Source organism: Hyaena hyaena, unplaced genomic scaffold (genome assembly GCF_003009895.1).
Source record: "Hyaena hyaena isolate Hyena2069 unplaced genomic scaffold, ASM300989v1 scaffold_158, whole genome shotgun sequence".
Classification (NCBI taxonomy): Eukaryota; Metazoa; Chordata; class Mammalia; order Carnivora; family Hyaenidae; genus Hyaena; species Hyaena hyaena.
This window is the reverse complement of record NW_024080790.1, coordinates 1,287,025-1,302,884: the sequence shown is the minus strand read 5'-3', so window position 1 is coordinate 1,302,884 and position 15,860 is coordinate 1,287,025. Positions and strand designations below refer to the sequence as shown.

Sequence of the window (15,860 nt, the reverse complement as noted above, 5' to 3'; positions counted from 1 at the left end):
CAGGGCCCTGAATTCAAGCCCCAAGTTGGACATAGAGCTTACTTAAAAAAAAGAAAAGTAGTAGTAGTAGTAGTAGTAGTAGTAGTAGTAGTAGTAGTAAATGCTATTTAAAACAAGAAATGCTTTCAAAGGAGAGATATAATGTAAAAGAACACTTCAGATGCTCTACAAATACTTTGTGTGGCTAAAGAAGTAAATGAACTTTTTACTCAGCAGAGCCATTCAGTGGGCTTTGGACCTACACAGAGGTGAGGTTAGGAGAAAGAGTAGAATTCAATTGCTTTGCATAGTAGACTGAGAAGTATCTGGAGTGTTTAGTGGCAACAGAGTAAGGAAGGTTTACAGAGGAGAAAAATATAAGATTTTAAGAGACCAAAGCTATATACGTGAGTGATACAAATAGTGGTAAATCCTTAATGGAGAGGTAGACAAAAAAGTGCTTTAAGGGACAAGGACAGCCAATATTAGAATTCAAGTTGCTTGCTTTGCTGCAACGTAAAGCCTGCTGCACACATAAAGGCTTTAGCTAGGAAATATTTGAGTTCTACATCTGGGTCAATATGGATTGAAACAGGTACAGGCATGCTTGAGACAGTAAGACCACCTATAATCTGAACTAATTTAGTGGAAGAAAGAGCTCAAAATTAGAATGACCATAAATACATGAACTCCCAGGAATCTGAAGAATCTGGGTAAAGGAATCAGACCCTACAAGATATAGAATGGCACTTTCAGCCAAATTTTTAAAGGAAAAGATGGTTCTAGCTAACTAATGGGTTACACTAGGATACTTAATCATTAGAAGCTTTTAAAAAGATGGGGCGCCTGGGTGGCTTAGTCGGTTAAGCATCCGACTTTGCTTAGGTCATGATTTCGCGGTTCGTGGGTTCAGGCCCCGCATTGGGCTCTGTGCTGACTGCCAGCTCAGAGCCTGGAGCCTGTTTTGGTCTGTGACTCCCTCTCTCTCTGACCCTTCCCAGCTCACGCTCTCTCTCTGTCTCCTAGAAATAAAAAACAAACAAACAAATAAAAAGAACCAAGGGGCATGAGGTTCAGTGTTGATTTATAGAAGAAACCAGTGGGGGAGGTGCCAATTACTCTGCACAAGAAGCTAAGGATTATACCCCATCCCTTCCCCACTCCAGATGCTCCCATAGGGGTATTCTGTTCCCTACTCCACTTAGGATGTCCTCAGTCAACTCTCACCTCTTCCATAAAGCTTTCTCCCAAGGTTTTAGCTCTCAGATAATTCCTTTCCAAAATGGCCATTTACTTAGAATCTGAACCTCAGTGTAACCTTTGTTGTTTTTTTTCTATTTGTTAACTTCTCTGTTGAATTCAGCTATAGATGCCTTGTAGACAAGAACTCCCAACGAGAGAGAGAGAGAGAGAGAGAGAGAGAGAGAAAGAAAGAAAGAAAGAAAGAAAGAAAGAAAGAAAGAAAGAAAGAAAGATCGATCGATCAAGGGAGAAAAGGAGGGAGGGAGGGAGGGAGGGAGAGAATGAGAGGGAGAGATGGAGGAAGAGACAGACATTCTAAACATCTTACGTTAAACTCAGACCCTACTTAATTCCTGGTGGAGAAATAGTGGAAGATAGTGATGTAGAACCAAGTTTACTAATGACCATGGATGGTAATGCTCCTAAGTCAAGAACAAAAGAGGAATAGGAACAGGAAGAAATAGGGGAATGGAGAAAGAGGATGGCATAATGAAAAATATAATTTGGCTTAGGACGTGCTGAGTTTAAAGTACCTAAGGGATGCATGGGTGGCTCAGCTGGTTATGTGTCCAACTCCTGATTTCAGCTCAGGTCATGATCTAATAGTCGTGAGATTGAGCCCCGCATCAGGCTCATGCTGGGTATGGAAACTGCTTAAGATTCTCTCCCTCTCCCCTGCTCACTCACTCTCTCAAAAAAAAAAAAAAAAAAAAAAAATGATAAAATACCTAAGAACCATCCTGGTTATGATGGCAACAGTGTTTGGTCAGGAACTCAGAAGAGAGATTTAAGAGGTTTTTGGTTTTTTGGGTCCCCTCCTCCCATTTGGCCTTGTCATCTAAATCCGTTTTCTTTTTTTCTTTCTTTTTTTAATGTTTATGTATTTTTGAGAGAGAGAAAGAGAGAGACAGAGTGTGAGCAGGGGAGGGACACAGAGAGAGAGGGAGACACAGAATCCGAAGTACGCTCCAGGCTTTGAGCAGCTCAGCACAGAGCCTGACATAGGGCTCAAACCCAGGAACCACGAGATCACAACGTGAGCTTAAGTCAACGCTTAACCAACTGAGACACCCAGGCACTCCTAAGAGTTTTTGACATATCAGTGGTAGCTAACCGTAAGCCCAGGTGACATCACCCAAGGACAGTATATAGAGGGAGGGGATGGGAGCTAAGTAAGATTCTTAGGAAATGTCTTCATGTAGGAAGCCTGTAGGGGAAAATAAGCCTTTTGCAGTTCTAGGAAGTTATGGTTATCATGTCTATAATTATATAGTTACATGCCAACTAAAACTTATTAATACCTACAGATGGACCAAATAACTGACTCTACAGAAGACCTCTAAAGGCCCCTTTCAAGCCCTCTTTCAACCTTCCTGTGAGCTCACTCCCTGATCTTCACAATTAAAACCGTAGTATTTCAGAGGAAGTGGCAAAATGGACAAGGGCCATAGACCAAGGCCTCCAAAGTGAGGCTTGCGAGTGGAGAATGCTAACTGTTGGATGTTCAAAGAACATCATACCTAAGGGCAGGATACTTTGTTTCATGATTAGCTCATCCAACTGAGTTAAGCTTGGCCAAAGATCTCACTCATGACAGTAAAGACACATACATCAGGGTCTCAACCGAAGTCTTAGAGACTTCTATTTGTTTCATGTGGTCTTTTCCTGGTTGCCCTGATTGAGAATAGCAAACAGAGGAAGTGGCTAGCTTCCTCTTTGGTTACCAGCTGTACAAGCTGGAGCTTCTGGCACTTGATCACCTATCCTGCAAGATTTAAATGCTCTCCACCTACCAAGATTGCCTTGTTCCCAGTGCATGGGCTTATCTCCACTGAAGGGTTCAGAAAAAAAAATAGTCTGGCTTGCCCATGAGCTAAAGAGGGATTTCATAGAGAAGGCAGAAAATTTACAATGTCATAATCACCAATCCTGTATGTGAAGCTGAAGTCCTGAACGTGCAGTGAGACTTGAGACTGATGCTAAGATGAGTATTTCCACAATGGGAGGGAAGGGGTGTTCAGGAGTGCTAGTGAAATTCTCAGAGAGGTCAAACCTGGGGAAAGAAGCCTCAGAGAAGCCTCCTTCCTCAGATCCAGAAGCTAATGATGGAATCACCTCATTCACTACTTCCTGTTTTAACTGGAGGGAAGAGGAAGAAGATCTGAAGGTGGGAGAAAGAATATAGAATCCTTACCTTCTCCCCACCTTAGAGTTCCACTCCAGATTAGAGCTGTCTTTATGCACACACACACACACACAGTTATGTAGTCAAATACATGATATGATTCCAGCAGAAAGACTGGTAAATAGTAGGTGCTCAGTGGGCATCTGTTGAATGAAGAGCACTAGGAGAGATTTCCTAGTCCCAAAGAATGTTTTTTCATTGACTATCCACATTACCTTCACCTGGAATTCCTCCATTTGATGCCCATTCCTTTAGGATAAAGCGTCATACTTTCCAAAACTGTGTTCCACCAAACACCATATCCTGTAAGATTTTAATATAACTTCAAAAAAAAAATGGTTCTCTGGTTAAATAAGCTTGGAAAATGTTATATTCCCTACTTCTCTTTTGAAACTTTATAAATACATATTAAAAGCTGTTTTTGAGGCAAAGGCAGCAGAAGAACTAGCATGAAATTCAGGACAGGGCCTGACTAAGCTAAGAAGCTTGTTCCAGAAGTGCAGTTGAGCAGACCAGCATGATACCCAATTAGCCCAAAGAACAGTAGGCAGAGTTCAGCGTGGTCAACAACTGGAAGATCTATGCATGGGCAAGATTCTACCTACCAAAGCCTAGATACAAGAAAAGTCTCTAGTATCAGAGAAGTGACATGACCTGGAAAAAGCCCCAGCCCCTGGTGAGGGGATGACAGCAGAGTTATAGTTCTAGACAAGGCTAGGGGATCTAGGCAGGACAACTGGACAGATCTTGGTCTTCTTAGGGAAAAGCCAAAATAAAGGTGAGATGGTGGAGAGGCAGAGAGTAGTGCACATATATGTCATTCACAGTACAGTAAACCTACCCAGGATTCCCTCCCTGCTGGGGGCACTGGCAATAATGTCCTGAGATCAGCAGATCTAGCTATATCACTAGATCTTCTGTATGGGTGTGGTGGTTAGGGAGAGAGGAAGGGTTATGGTATATCCAGACACTTCCACAGAGCTGCACTAATTTCACAAAGAAGAGAAGTGCAGACTCTGTCAAATTTCAGGAGGTGAAGGGTAAAGACCTTTCCTAGAACAGCCTTCTGAGAAATGTGCTGGAAGGACCCTAGAGGCCTGAATGAAGCCAAAAGTCTGATCTAAAACAAAATGCTCTACACTTAGGGTAGGAACATGGATAGAGTGGAAGCTGAAGCATGAGGGTGAAGGGCATCCATGAACTCAACTGTGAGGAGCATGGGAAAGGTATGGAGATTTGAGTTGCTTCTGTCAGAGACTCCCTGGGGGAGAAAAGATGTGAGAATTAGATCACAAGGGCAGTTTGAGAGAAGTGCTAGATGAAAGATGATGAACAGCCGACTAGAAAAGCTCTCTTTGAAGGAATTCAAGCCAAAGAATCTATAGATCTGAATCTAAGGCTCTATACTGGCAGCCTCTGGATTAGCTATTCTGGCTCCACCAAAGTTAGTGGATAAGGGGGAATTGCACCTTTACATGGACAACCCAAATGCTTTGTCATTCCTTTTGACATGGCTTATTTTGCTTTCTGGTAAAGCCCTATCTCAGCACAACATATTGGGAAATCAAGACCAGAAGTTGTCAGTGACTAGCGGCCTCTGAGGAAGTGATCTTGCCCTGCCCATGTTGTCATCAGCAGCCACTTTTGCGCCACCATTTTACATCACTTCTGGGAAGTTTCCTCCCACTTCCTAAGATCTATGCCAGTCTTGTCTGAGGACATCACAGCAAACCACAGACCCAAAGATCCCACACTTCTTGTTACATATGTCTGTCAGCTATTCTCTCGACATCATGCCTAAATTCTTTATCATATCTTCATCTTTAATAGGACCTTGAAGACTTAAATTAAGAGAAATAAATTTCACTTGCTGAATTCCAAGCACTATCAAAGAGCTGAAGGAAGTCTTAGAGGGACAGAATACATTCTTGGTGCCCTGAAATTACACCACTTTACAGTCAAGCCTTTTCTTCTTATTCCATCACCTGACACACTCACACTGTCTCCTCTGCCAGCCCAGAGGCCAGGCTACTCTGGACCTAAGCCAGACCCACTGCCATCTGGTCTCCCTTAGAAAGGCAAAAGAGAGACACTTCTTGTTTACTCAGTAATAATTCACTGTAATAGTCACATAACAGGTGCCACCAGCTCCAGTACATGCAGTAAAGGGCACACCACACCCTCACCTCTGCCCCCATCATGGCTACTCCTTGGAACACATCAACAAATGTTATCTGGAGAATAGGATAGGGCCTCTAAAGCAGTAAACCAGAGTTATCAGTGGTGGTGGTGGTTTTTGTTTTTGTTTTTGTTTTTCCCCAGTGGTGTTTTGACACTTGTGGATTACACTGCAATGAAGACCTAGAGGTAAAGAACAAAGACTTTTTAAAAATCCTCTCCTATAGGATCTTTCCTATAGGAAATATATCTCTCCTATAGGAATCTTTCCCACATATGTTGTTGCAGCATCTCTCTATATAGAACCTAGCATTCTATAAACAGGATGCTCTGGCTAAACACGTCTCAACAAGTAAAACTGAGGCAGAGAAAAATGGCATCTCTCCATCTTCTCCACCTTCCCTACCCTCCTTCCCTAAATCTTGTCAGAGACAGACAAGCTCTGTGAAAACAGCATGGGTTTGGAACTGGACAGACCTGAGGAGAAATAAATCCTAGCTTAGCTTTTTATTAGCTGTCTGACATTGGGCAAGTTACATAACGTCTTTGACTATCAGCTTGCCCATGTGCAAAAATGATGATACTTCACCGGTTTGCATTATGACAAGTAAGAAAATATATGAAAAGTCTAACACATGCCTGACTCTCCAGGGTTAGAGTTTGTTCTCCCCCATCTAGCTCACCATGCACCTGGTGCCCTAATGTTATTCTCTAGTTGTCCAAGGCCAAGGTGTGTGCCCCACACAAATTTAAGTTTCCATCCCTTAGAAGAGCTAATCTAATCACACTATTAAAAAGGAAAGCATTTCTTTTGATGAATGAATTCAAGTAAAATGTGGATGATGTTGCTGGGTTCCTATTATTAATTCTGTGCATGTAGGATTTCTACATTTAAAAAATGTAGTTACAGGGGCACCTGGTAGGCTCAATTGGTGGAGGGTGCAACTCTTGATCTTGGGGTTGTGAGTTCAAGCCCCACACTGGGTACAGAGATTACCCAAAATAACAAAAATCTTTAAAAAGAAAAAATAATAATAAAATTAAAAAAAGAACTAGGAATTCCAATGAAAGGAAGAACACCTAATGATGAGTTCTTCTAGATCACAGGGGATCAATGTCAGCCTCGCTCTCTATAATCATGGCTCACATCACTCTCTGTGTTGAAGATGAGAAAACATCAGAGCTATAGGACATCATCTCCAATTGCCAAATGTCTACCTCAAATCAACAGGTCCAGAAAAGAACTTGGGAGCCTTTGCTACTGATTCTTCTCTGGCCAGCACACTCCACTTCCTTAGCCAAGAAGTTACAGTGGTGCTTTTTTCCTAGGATGTTTCCAACACTATTTTAAGCTCTTTGAAATGAAGCAGCAACAGATTCAATTATGGTCACAGCCTTGGGATAGCCTGTAGGAAGCCTGGGCTCTACTTCCAGAAACACACCTTGCTTCTCTGAATGGTTTCAACAAAGTCAAATTAATACAGGTGGCAGAGTGGGACTGTGTCTTGACTTCTCTCTTAGTGATCCAGGAAGGAGGACCACGAGGACACTTCTGGGCTTTACACATACAGGAACACAGAAGCAGATTATTACAACTAAAAATGGCCTAAGTGTAATCACTTGGCACAATGTACTATGCTGACTATAAATCACAACTCAGTATGGGAGTTCTCTGAGGTACTCTTCAGCAATGTGCATGTTCTACTTACTCGACTTTCTTGGCAAGCCTCCAGAGAGCATGAGGCACTAGTATAGGCCGTGATCTCAGGAGCCAGATACCCTTCTGGGGTGAAAGGTTTTGGCTGGCAACATTAGCACATAGAATAAAGAAGAAAAGAAGATGAAGTCCAAGGTGAGGAAAGGACTGATCCAGGCAGGATTATCCAATAGCATGAGCTTAAGAACTGGAAAAGCAGAGAGAATAACAGATATTTTAAATTATGTTGCTCTAACTGGTCACCATGGTAAAAATCAGAATTTTGCTGGATTTCCTTATACTTACTTTGTGTTCATTTCTTCACTCAACAAATATTTCTTGAGGGGCTAGTAAATACCAGGTCTTTCCTCATTCCTAGAATATAGCAACAAACAAAACAAATATGGTTCCTGAGTTCCTGGAGCTCAGCCTAGTGAGAATTGTTAAGAATAAGAGCAAGATCCAAAGCAAAAGGTCCATATTGGAAAACAGGCAAAATTCTGCAGCCTGCAATGGGATGCAGAGGGAGGAGATCCCTTCTGGGATGCCACCAAAAGAGACCATGGGCAAACAAGGAGCTGTTTAGGTAGTTGAGCTGGGTCAGATAACATCCTTATCCCCAACTCACTTTGGCAGAGGACAGAGCCACTGTGGTGTGTGGGGTTTATCAAAAACAGGTGACCAGGGCCTGAACATTGGCCATCTTCTCTGCTCACAGCCATGAACTCTGGAATGTGCCATGTGAGTTGTGCATGATATCCCGAAGCTCAAAAAACAAAAAAACACACCAAGACTTGAGTTGTCTACTGACAGGAATTCTAGGAAGTATAGCAGGCCAGAAACGGGAAACATAAAAACAATTGCCAGAAACTGAGTGACCCTCCCCCCAGCTGTCACCAATATTTCTCTAACACTGCATGGAAATGAAAAATAGAAACCCAGGGGCACCTGGGTGGTTCAGTTGGTTAAGCATCCAACTTTGGCTTAGGTTGCAATCTCATGGTTTGTGAGTTTGAGCCCTGTGTCAGGCTCTGTGCTGACAGCACAGTCTTCTTCAGATGCTCAGTCTCTTTCTCGTTCTGCCCCCTCCCTTGCTCATGCTCTCTCTCTCAAAATTAAATAAACATTAAAAAAATTAAAAGAATAAAAAATAATAAAAGCCTGGTATCATCTGGAGGAGTGGGGCTGGGAAGCAAGCTGAGGAAATGATCAAGCAACCACCAAAAGCCTCCTGAGAGGAGTTTCTGCTTTAGGGGGTGAAGTGGGCAAGAATGGGGAAAGGCTATAGTCTGCTGTGTTAGAGAAGAAACCAATTCTGCAGCTCAGCTCAGCACTACCAGAAGGTGCAATGGCCATGGTGAAGGTGCAGAGCTGACAACAGCAGCAACATCAGGAGCTTGAGAATAAGTGCCCAGCCAGCAGAGCAGTGGCCTACAGAGAGATCTCAAAGTCTCTAACCTCTATGGGCCTCTTTCCATATTCGAAAAAGGAGATAATAAAAAAGCATGTTTGGTTTTCCAGGGCTACTATCACAAAAACTACAAACTGGGTGACTTCTAACAAAAAACACTTATCCTCTCATTGTTCTGGAAGCTAGAAGTCCAAAATCAAGGTTTCAGCAGGGCCATGCTCCCTCTGAAGGCTCCAGGGGAGAGTCTTCCCTTGCCTCTTTCAGCTTCTTGTGGTTGCCAGTAATCCTTACCATTCCTTGATTTGTGGCAGCACAATTCCAATCTCTGCTTCCAACTTCATATGAACATCTTCTCTCTGTGTGTCTCCCTCTTCATATAGGAACACCAGTTGCTAGATCAGGGCTCATCCTAATCCAGTACAACTTCATCTTAACTTGATTACAGCTACAAGGATCCTATGTCCAAATAAGATTACATTTATAGGTTCTGGGTGGACATGAATTATTAGGAGGACACAATTCAACCCAGTACAGAACACTTATCTCATAAAAACTTTATATATGGAAGGTGCTTGGAACAGTTGCTGGCACATAACATATGCCGTGTAAGAGTGAACTGCCCTTCTCCATCATTTTTGGCAGATGACAGTTGCCATGGGATATGTGAAGATTCTGTTACATAAGGCTCACCTTCCCTCCATCTTGAGTCAGAGGCAAGAAACTAGATGGGACAAGAGTTCCAAAAAGAGTTGGTGAAGGCACAGGTAGAACACAATGTGTTCATTACCATTCAATACTCCCTATCAATACCCTAACAATACTCTGGGCTGGAGTGAGGAAATATCCACTACAATCACCTCATCTGTCTTTTTGAAAGACAGAGAACTCACCATTCCAAATTAACAACTGTTCCTTCAAAGCAGTCCTCAAATTAGGATCCATTTAGAAGGAGCCTCCACAGAAGAGGCAGCAGAAAAGATTCACTAGTGAATACAGCAGTCTCATCACTTACAGTCAAGCTGTGAATTCTGATCCCAAACTGCTTTCCACAGCATATTCATCCCACAGCTTAGCAACTGAGTGACTACTGAGTCCAAACATGAAATTCACTCTCTGAAATGGAGATTTGCTATCTCTAGAATATCTTACTTTCAAATTAGGGGAGGGAAGACAAGATTAAAGGCTGCTGCTCTTTCTTCTTTAATAAACAGGTTTGGGACAGCACACAACTGAAAAAAAATAGAGCCAGATATCAACTGCTATCTTCATATCAAAATAAATTCCAGATGGATCAAAGACTTAAAGATTAAATTTAAACACACACACACGCACGCACGCACGCACGCACACACACACACACACACACACATACCAAGTATTCAAAGAGAATGAATAACTAGTTTTATAATTTTGAGGTAGGGAAGCATGCCTTTTCTAAATATTGGCTTAGCAGTAGGAAAAACTATAAGAAAAAAGATTATTTTGACTACCTAAAAATGCAAAATTTCCCAACAACAGCAACAACAAAAAACAAAATGCATAAACACAGTCAAAAGACAAATGACAAACTAGGGACAATTCTGCATCATATATAATAGTCAACACTTTAGCTCTTACAAATTATTAAAAAAAGAATGCTGGGAAAATGTGTATAGGACATGAATAAATGAATCAAAGAAAAAATATAAATGTCCAAAATACATTTGAAAAGATATTCAATCTTTAATAAATATTAAAACATGCTTATTGAGGGATGCCTGGGTGCTCAGTCAATTAGGCATCTGACTTCAGCTCAGGTCATGATCTCACAGTTCGTGGGTTTGAGCTCCACGTTGGGCTCTGTGCTGACAGCTCAGAGCCTGGAGCCTGTTTCGGATTCTGTGTCTCCCTCTCTTGGCCCCTCGCCCACTCATGCTGTCTCGCTCCATCTCTCAAAAATGAATAAACGTTAAAAAAATTTTTTAAACATTCTTATTGAGTGACATTATCTCTATGACTATTTGAAACATTGTAGATTAACTGATCTTCATGAAATAGGTGCTATCATTACACCTACCTTATCAAAGATGAAACTGAGGGAGAGAGAAGTTAAATGACTTACCCAAAGTCACACAGTAAGTGGTTATGGTCCAAATTCAGGCTCCAGCAGACTGGCTCCAGAATCATATACCATATCACATCACATCATATCAGGGTCACATTCTCAACTACCATATTACAGTGACAAGACCACTTTTCATCTGTCAAATGGGGAAGATGAAAAACATACAACCCAATATTACTAATAACGTGGGGAAACAATCTCATGTTCCATTGGTAAAAGTTAACATTCTTTTTTTTTTTTTAATGTTTATTTTGAGAGAGAGAGAGAGAGAGAGCATGCACAAGTGCAAGTGGGAGAGGGACAGACAGAGAGAGGGAAAGAATCCCAAGCAGGCTCTGCACTGTCAGTGTAGAGCCCAAAGTAGGGCTTGACCTCACCAACCAAACTGTGAGATCATGACCTGAACCTAAATCAAGAGTCAATCACATAACTGACAGAGTCACCCAGATGCCAATGAACCCACATTTTAAATGTGCATATCCTTGGGGTGCCTGGGTGGCTCAATCAGTTAAGCATCCAACTTTGGTCCAGGTCATGATCTTGTGGTTCGTGGGTTCAAGCCCCGTGTCAGGCTCTGTGGTAACAGTTCAGAGCCTGAACCCTACTTCGGATTCTGTGTGTCTCTCTCTCTGCTTCTACCTGGCTCATGTCATGTCTCTCTCTTCCAAAAATAAATAAACATTTTTTAAAAATTAATAAATGTGTACATCCTCTAACTCAGCCATTCTATTTCTTAGAATTTATCCTAAGAAGATAACTAGAGAAATGCACAAAGACTATGTACAGAGTGTTTATCACAGAATACATAACAACATAAACAATGCAAATAAGAATGCCTGGCTGGCTCAGTCCAGAGTGATACATGGTGTTGGCATCATGAGTTCAAGCCCCACGTTGGATGCAGAGATTAGTTAAAATACTGCAGACAGGGGCACTTGGGTGGCTCAGTTGGTTAAGCGTCCAAATTCAGCTCAGGCCATCATCTCAAGATTCATGAATTTGAGCCCCACATCAGGCTCTCTGCTGTCAGTACAGAGCCCACTTTGGATCCTCTGTCCCACCTGCCATGCCCCTGCCATGCCTGCCCCCCAGCATATGTGCGCACCTGCTCTCTCTTAAAAATAAACTTAAGGCAGAAAAGAGAAGAAATATAACTTAACCATTTATTCTATATTCATTTACATGATAAGGTGTCTATTACAAACTATAAAATGAAAAATTATTCTTACCACACACAAAAAATAGGTAATTATGTCAGGTGATAGATGTGTTAACCACACTGTGATAATCATTTAAAAATATATACATGAATCAAATCATATTGTCCACCCTAAACTTACACAATGTTATATGTCAATTATATCTCAATAAAGCTGGGGAAAAGGTGAAAAAAGACTACAAACAGTACAAAGAAGAAAATGAGTAGTAAGGTATGATTCCATTGATATGATATTACATGTACGCTTATGCTTTAAAAAAGGAGGAACAACACAGAAAGAACTTGTTAATACTAAGCAGGGGTCAAGCTGAGTGCCAGACAAGTGGTACCATAGCCGCAGCCTTTATTTATTCTCCCCACTCACTCACTTCCTCCCCACACCTACACTTTGTTCCAGAAAAGATTTAAGGATCACAAATCCACCTAACCCCCTGACAAGTTCTTTAACTCTTCCCTTCCTTCCTCATCCTTTTCCCTTCCCTTTCCAGAAGCCAGGTCAGTGATGGGGAAAAGGATAAAAGCTTAAGATCAAGGCAAGTTGATTAGGCCTAAGAAGGATGGAGGGAAACCCTCATACATCTGGATGTGATTTCTCTTATTTCAGCATGTAGGTGATTCAGAGAATTGAGAGATCCCGGGAGGTACACTTCCTCCCTGCAGACCTAGAAGATTTGAAGCAAAGCTATCTGGGATTCAGATTTCTTATTTCATCTCCTACTAAACCCCAAATGCCTTGCAGAAGTAAGCCTGACTCTCACAGGGAAGTGACTAGCCGCAGCAGGCCAGAGCTCTGCCCCTGGCACACAAGTGCCTACATATTCCAATGAGCAGAAAATGACACAGAGCTGAGCTCATTTTGCTCTCTACTTTATCCCTTCCTCCATGTCTGCACCCAACAAGCTATCCTGGCTAAGTTAAACTCATGTTCAACCCCTTACATACACCATCTTAGAGATTTGGAGTCTTCCCCACTAAGATTTTTAAGCCTAGGTCCCTCCCAAGAAGGTTGCCCAAAGTAACACTTTCAGTCTGGGGTAAGGTTTTGAGTAATCTGGTGGACAGGGTCTAGATATATATGCTCTCAGATACTTGGAAATCAATTACACTTCTTGCTTAAGCATAAAGCCACCAACAAGGAATTGGCAACTTCCCAATGGTGGAATCCATGTTGCTATCCCCTATTTAGCCTGAGGGTAGAAGTCACATGAGTAGAGGTAAGGGAACTAGGGAAAGACTTAACAGTTTCAAAATATTTCTCACATACTCTCTGTCACCTGCTGGATACCTACAGTGTGCAAAAGCCCCTGTGTTAAATGCTTTCATATACTATCACCAAAAATGACAAATCACTTTAATCAAACATTCCTACCATATGCTACTAAATTTAGGAAACCAATGATACATACAGGTCCAAGTTGCCCTGCTGACAGTTGAATACCCAGGCTTGAAATTAGGAAGAGATGAGAAATCTTAGATTCTCCTCATCCCTGCAACAGAAGTCTCATTACACACCATGAGGCCACAGCCTTTCATGCCCCATTCCAGCTTCTGCTCTTTCCCAGGCTTTCAACAGGGAACAGCCCTCCCACACATGGGTGCACACACACACACACACACACACACACCCCAAAACCTCTAATACACGTAGTCTTCAAGTAGAAGCAATTCTTCACTAGTAAAGAGGATAAGAGGAGTGAGAGAAAATCCAACAGCAATCATCTCTTTAGCAGAGGAGCTTCTTTCTTTCTCTCTACCTCTCTCTTACCTTCCTTGAATATGTTGTTATTGAGCAACTATTCTCATCACTGTATACGCCCCATGCCTTCATGGATTTATTCCATTTGGAAAGACAAAACACAAACACACAGGAAACATGTTTTTAAAAAGGGAGAGGAAAGCTCCAAGATTTCTAGTGCATGGAACAGGAAAAACAGAGACAGTCAGACAAATGGTGGAGTATCCTGACATACACAGGTATCTTCAATTTCATACACAATCTTCCCTTTTTTTGTTCCAATCTCTGTAGAGATGTGTTTAACTTCAAGAAAAATCTCAAATAAAAATATCCAAATACATAAAGTTGGGGATCATTCACTAAACAAAAAAGATCTTCCCTTTGCTGTGAGGTTTAGTGAGACACAACTTAACACCTCCCCAGCCCCTGTCCCTATTGAGACAGACAGACAGACAGACACACACACACACACACGTTCACATTCAACTTTTCAGGATCACACATATCGGGTAAAGCAAAGTACTTAAAAAACATTTATAAAAAACAGTATAGGGGCACATGGGTGGCTCAGCTGGTTAAGCCTCCAACTCTTTATTGTGGCTTAGGTCATGATCTCATGGTTGAGATTGAGCCCCATATCAGGCTCTGCACTTATGGCACACAACCTGCTTGGGATTCTCTCTTCCTGCCCCTCCCCACTGTACTCTCTCTCTCAAAATAAGTAAATAAACATTAAAAAAAAAAAACCACACACAATAGCAATCCATATCAAAATAACACCAGCATTCTTCACAGAGCTAGAACAAGCAATCCTGAAATTTGTATGGAACCGGAATAGACCCCAAATAGCCAAAGGAATCTTGGAGAAGAAAAACAGAGCAGGATGCATCATAATTCTGGACTTCAAGCTGTATTACAAAGGGGTAATCATCAAGACAGTATGAAACTGGGACAAAAACAGACACTCAGATCAGTGGAACAGAACAGAGAGCCCAGAAATGGACCTGCAAACATATGGCCAACTAATCTTTGACAAAGCAGGAAAGAATATCAATGGAAAAAAAAAAACAGTCTTTTCAGCAAATGGTGCTGGGGAAACTGGACAGTGACACGCAGAAGAATGAACTTGGACCACTTTCTTATACCATACACAAAAATAAACTCAAAATGGATGAAAGACCTAAACATAAGACAGAAAGCCATCAAAATCCCAGAGGAGAAAGCAGGTAAAAATCTCTTTGACCTCTGCCACAGCAACTTGTTACTCAACATGTCTCCAGAGACAAGGAAATCAAAAGCAAAAATGAATGATTGGGACCTCATCAAGATAAAAAGCTTCTGCACAGTGAAGGAAACAATCAGCAAAACTAAAAGACAACTGAAAGAATGGGAGAAGATATTTGCAAATGACATCAGATAAAGGGTTAGTATCCAAAATCTATAAAGAACTTATCAAACTCAACACCCAAAAAACAAATAAGCCATTGAAGAAATGGGCAAAAGACATGAACAGACACACATCCAGATGGCTAACAGACACATGAAAAAATGCTCAACATCACTCGTCATCAGAGAAATACAAATCAAAACCACAATGAGATACCACCTCACACCTGTCAGAATGGCTAAAATTAACAACTCAGGCAACAACAGATGTTGGCAAAGATGCAAAGAAAGAGGAACCCTTTAGCACTGCTGGTGGGAATGCAAACTGCTGCAGCTACTCTAGAAAACAGTATGGAGGGTCCTCAAAAAAATTAAAAATTGAACTGCCATGGGGCACCTGGGTGGCTCAGTTGGTTGAGCGTCTGACTTTGGCTCAGGTCATGATCTCACAGTTTGTGGGTTCGAGCCCCACATCAGGCTCTGTGCTGACAGCTAGCTCAGAGCCTAGAGCCTGTTTCAGATTCTGTGTCTCCCTCTCTCTCTGACCCTCCCCTGCTCATGCTGTCTCTCAGAAATAAATAAAACATTAAAAAAAAAAACTTAAAAAAACAGAACTGCCCTACAACCCAGCAACTGCACTACTAGGTATTTATCCAAAGAATACAGAAGGGCTGTTTTGAAGGGGCACATGTATCCCATGTGACTACCTAGTATGGAAAGAACCC

General features: G+C 41.7%; 1 protein-coding gene across 17 annotated transcripts in view; it reads right to left on the bottom strand.

The window, feature by feature from the left end:
* The window catches only part of ASPRV1 (aspartic peptidase retroviral like 1), a 115,138-nt gene that overhangs the window by 69,839 nt on the left and 29,439 nt on the right, over positions 1 to 15,860 (bottom strand). For 13 of the 17 annotated variants that reach the window (XR_005529726.1, XR_005529727.1, XR_005529728.1 and 10 more), the window contains 3 exons: positions 10,793 to 10,931; positions 9,841 to 9,920; positions 8,983 to 9,147 (listed from right to left, as the gene is read on the bottom strand). Coding sequence is in view for 10 of the 17 variants with exons in the window: in XM_039239588.1 (XP_039095519.1) it covers positions 8,983 to 8,985 (3 nt within the window). In the remaining 7 variants the exon portion in view is untranslated. Of the gene's footprint in view, positions 1 to 3,643; positions 3,729 to 5,505; positions 5,768 to 7,293; positions 7,489 to 7,586; positions 7,656 to 8,982; positions 9,148 to 9,840; positions 9,921 to 10,792; positions 10,932 to 15,860 lie in introns of those variants that run through there. The other 4 variants (XR_005529730.1, XR_005529725.1, XR_005529731.1 and 1 more) reach the window with 4 other exon arrangements.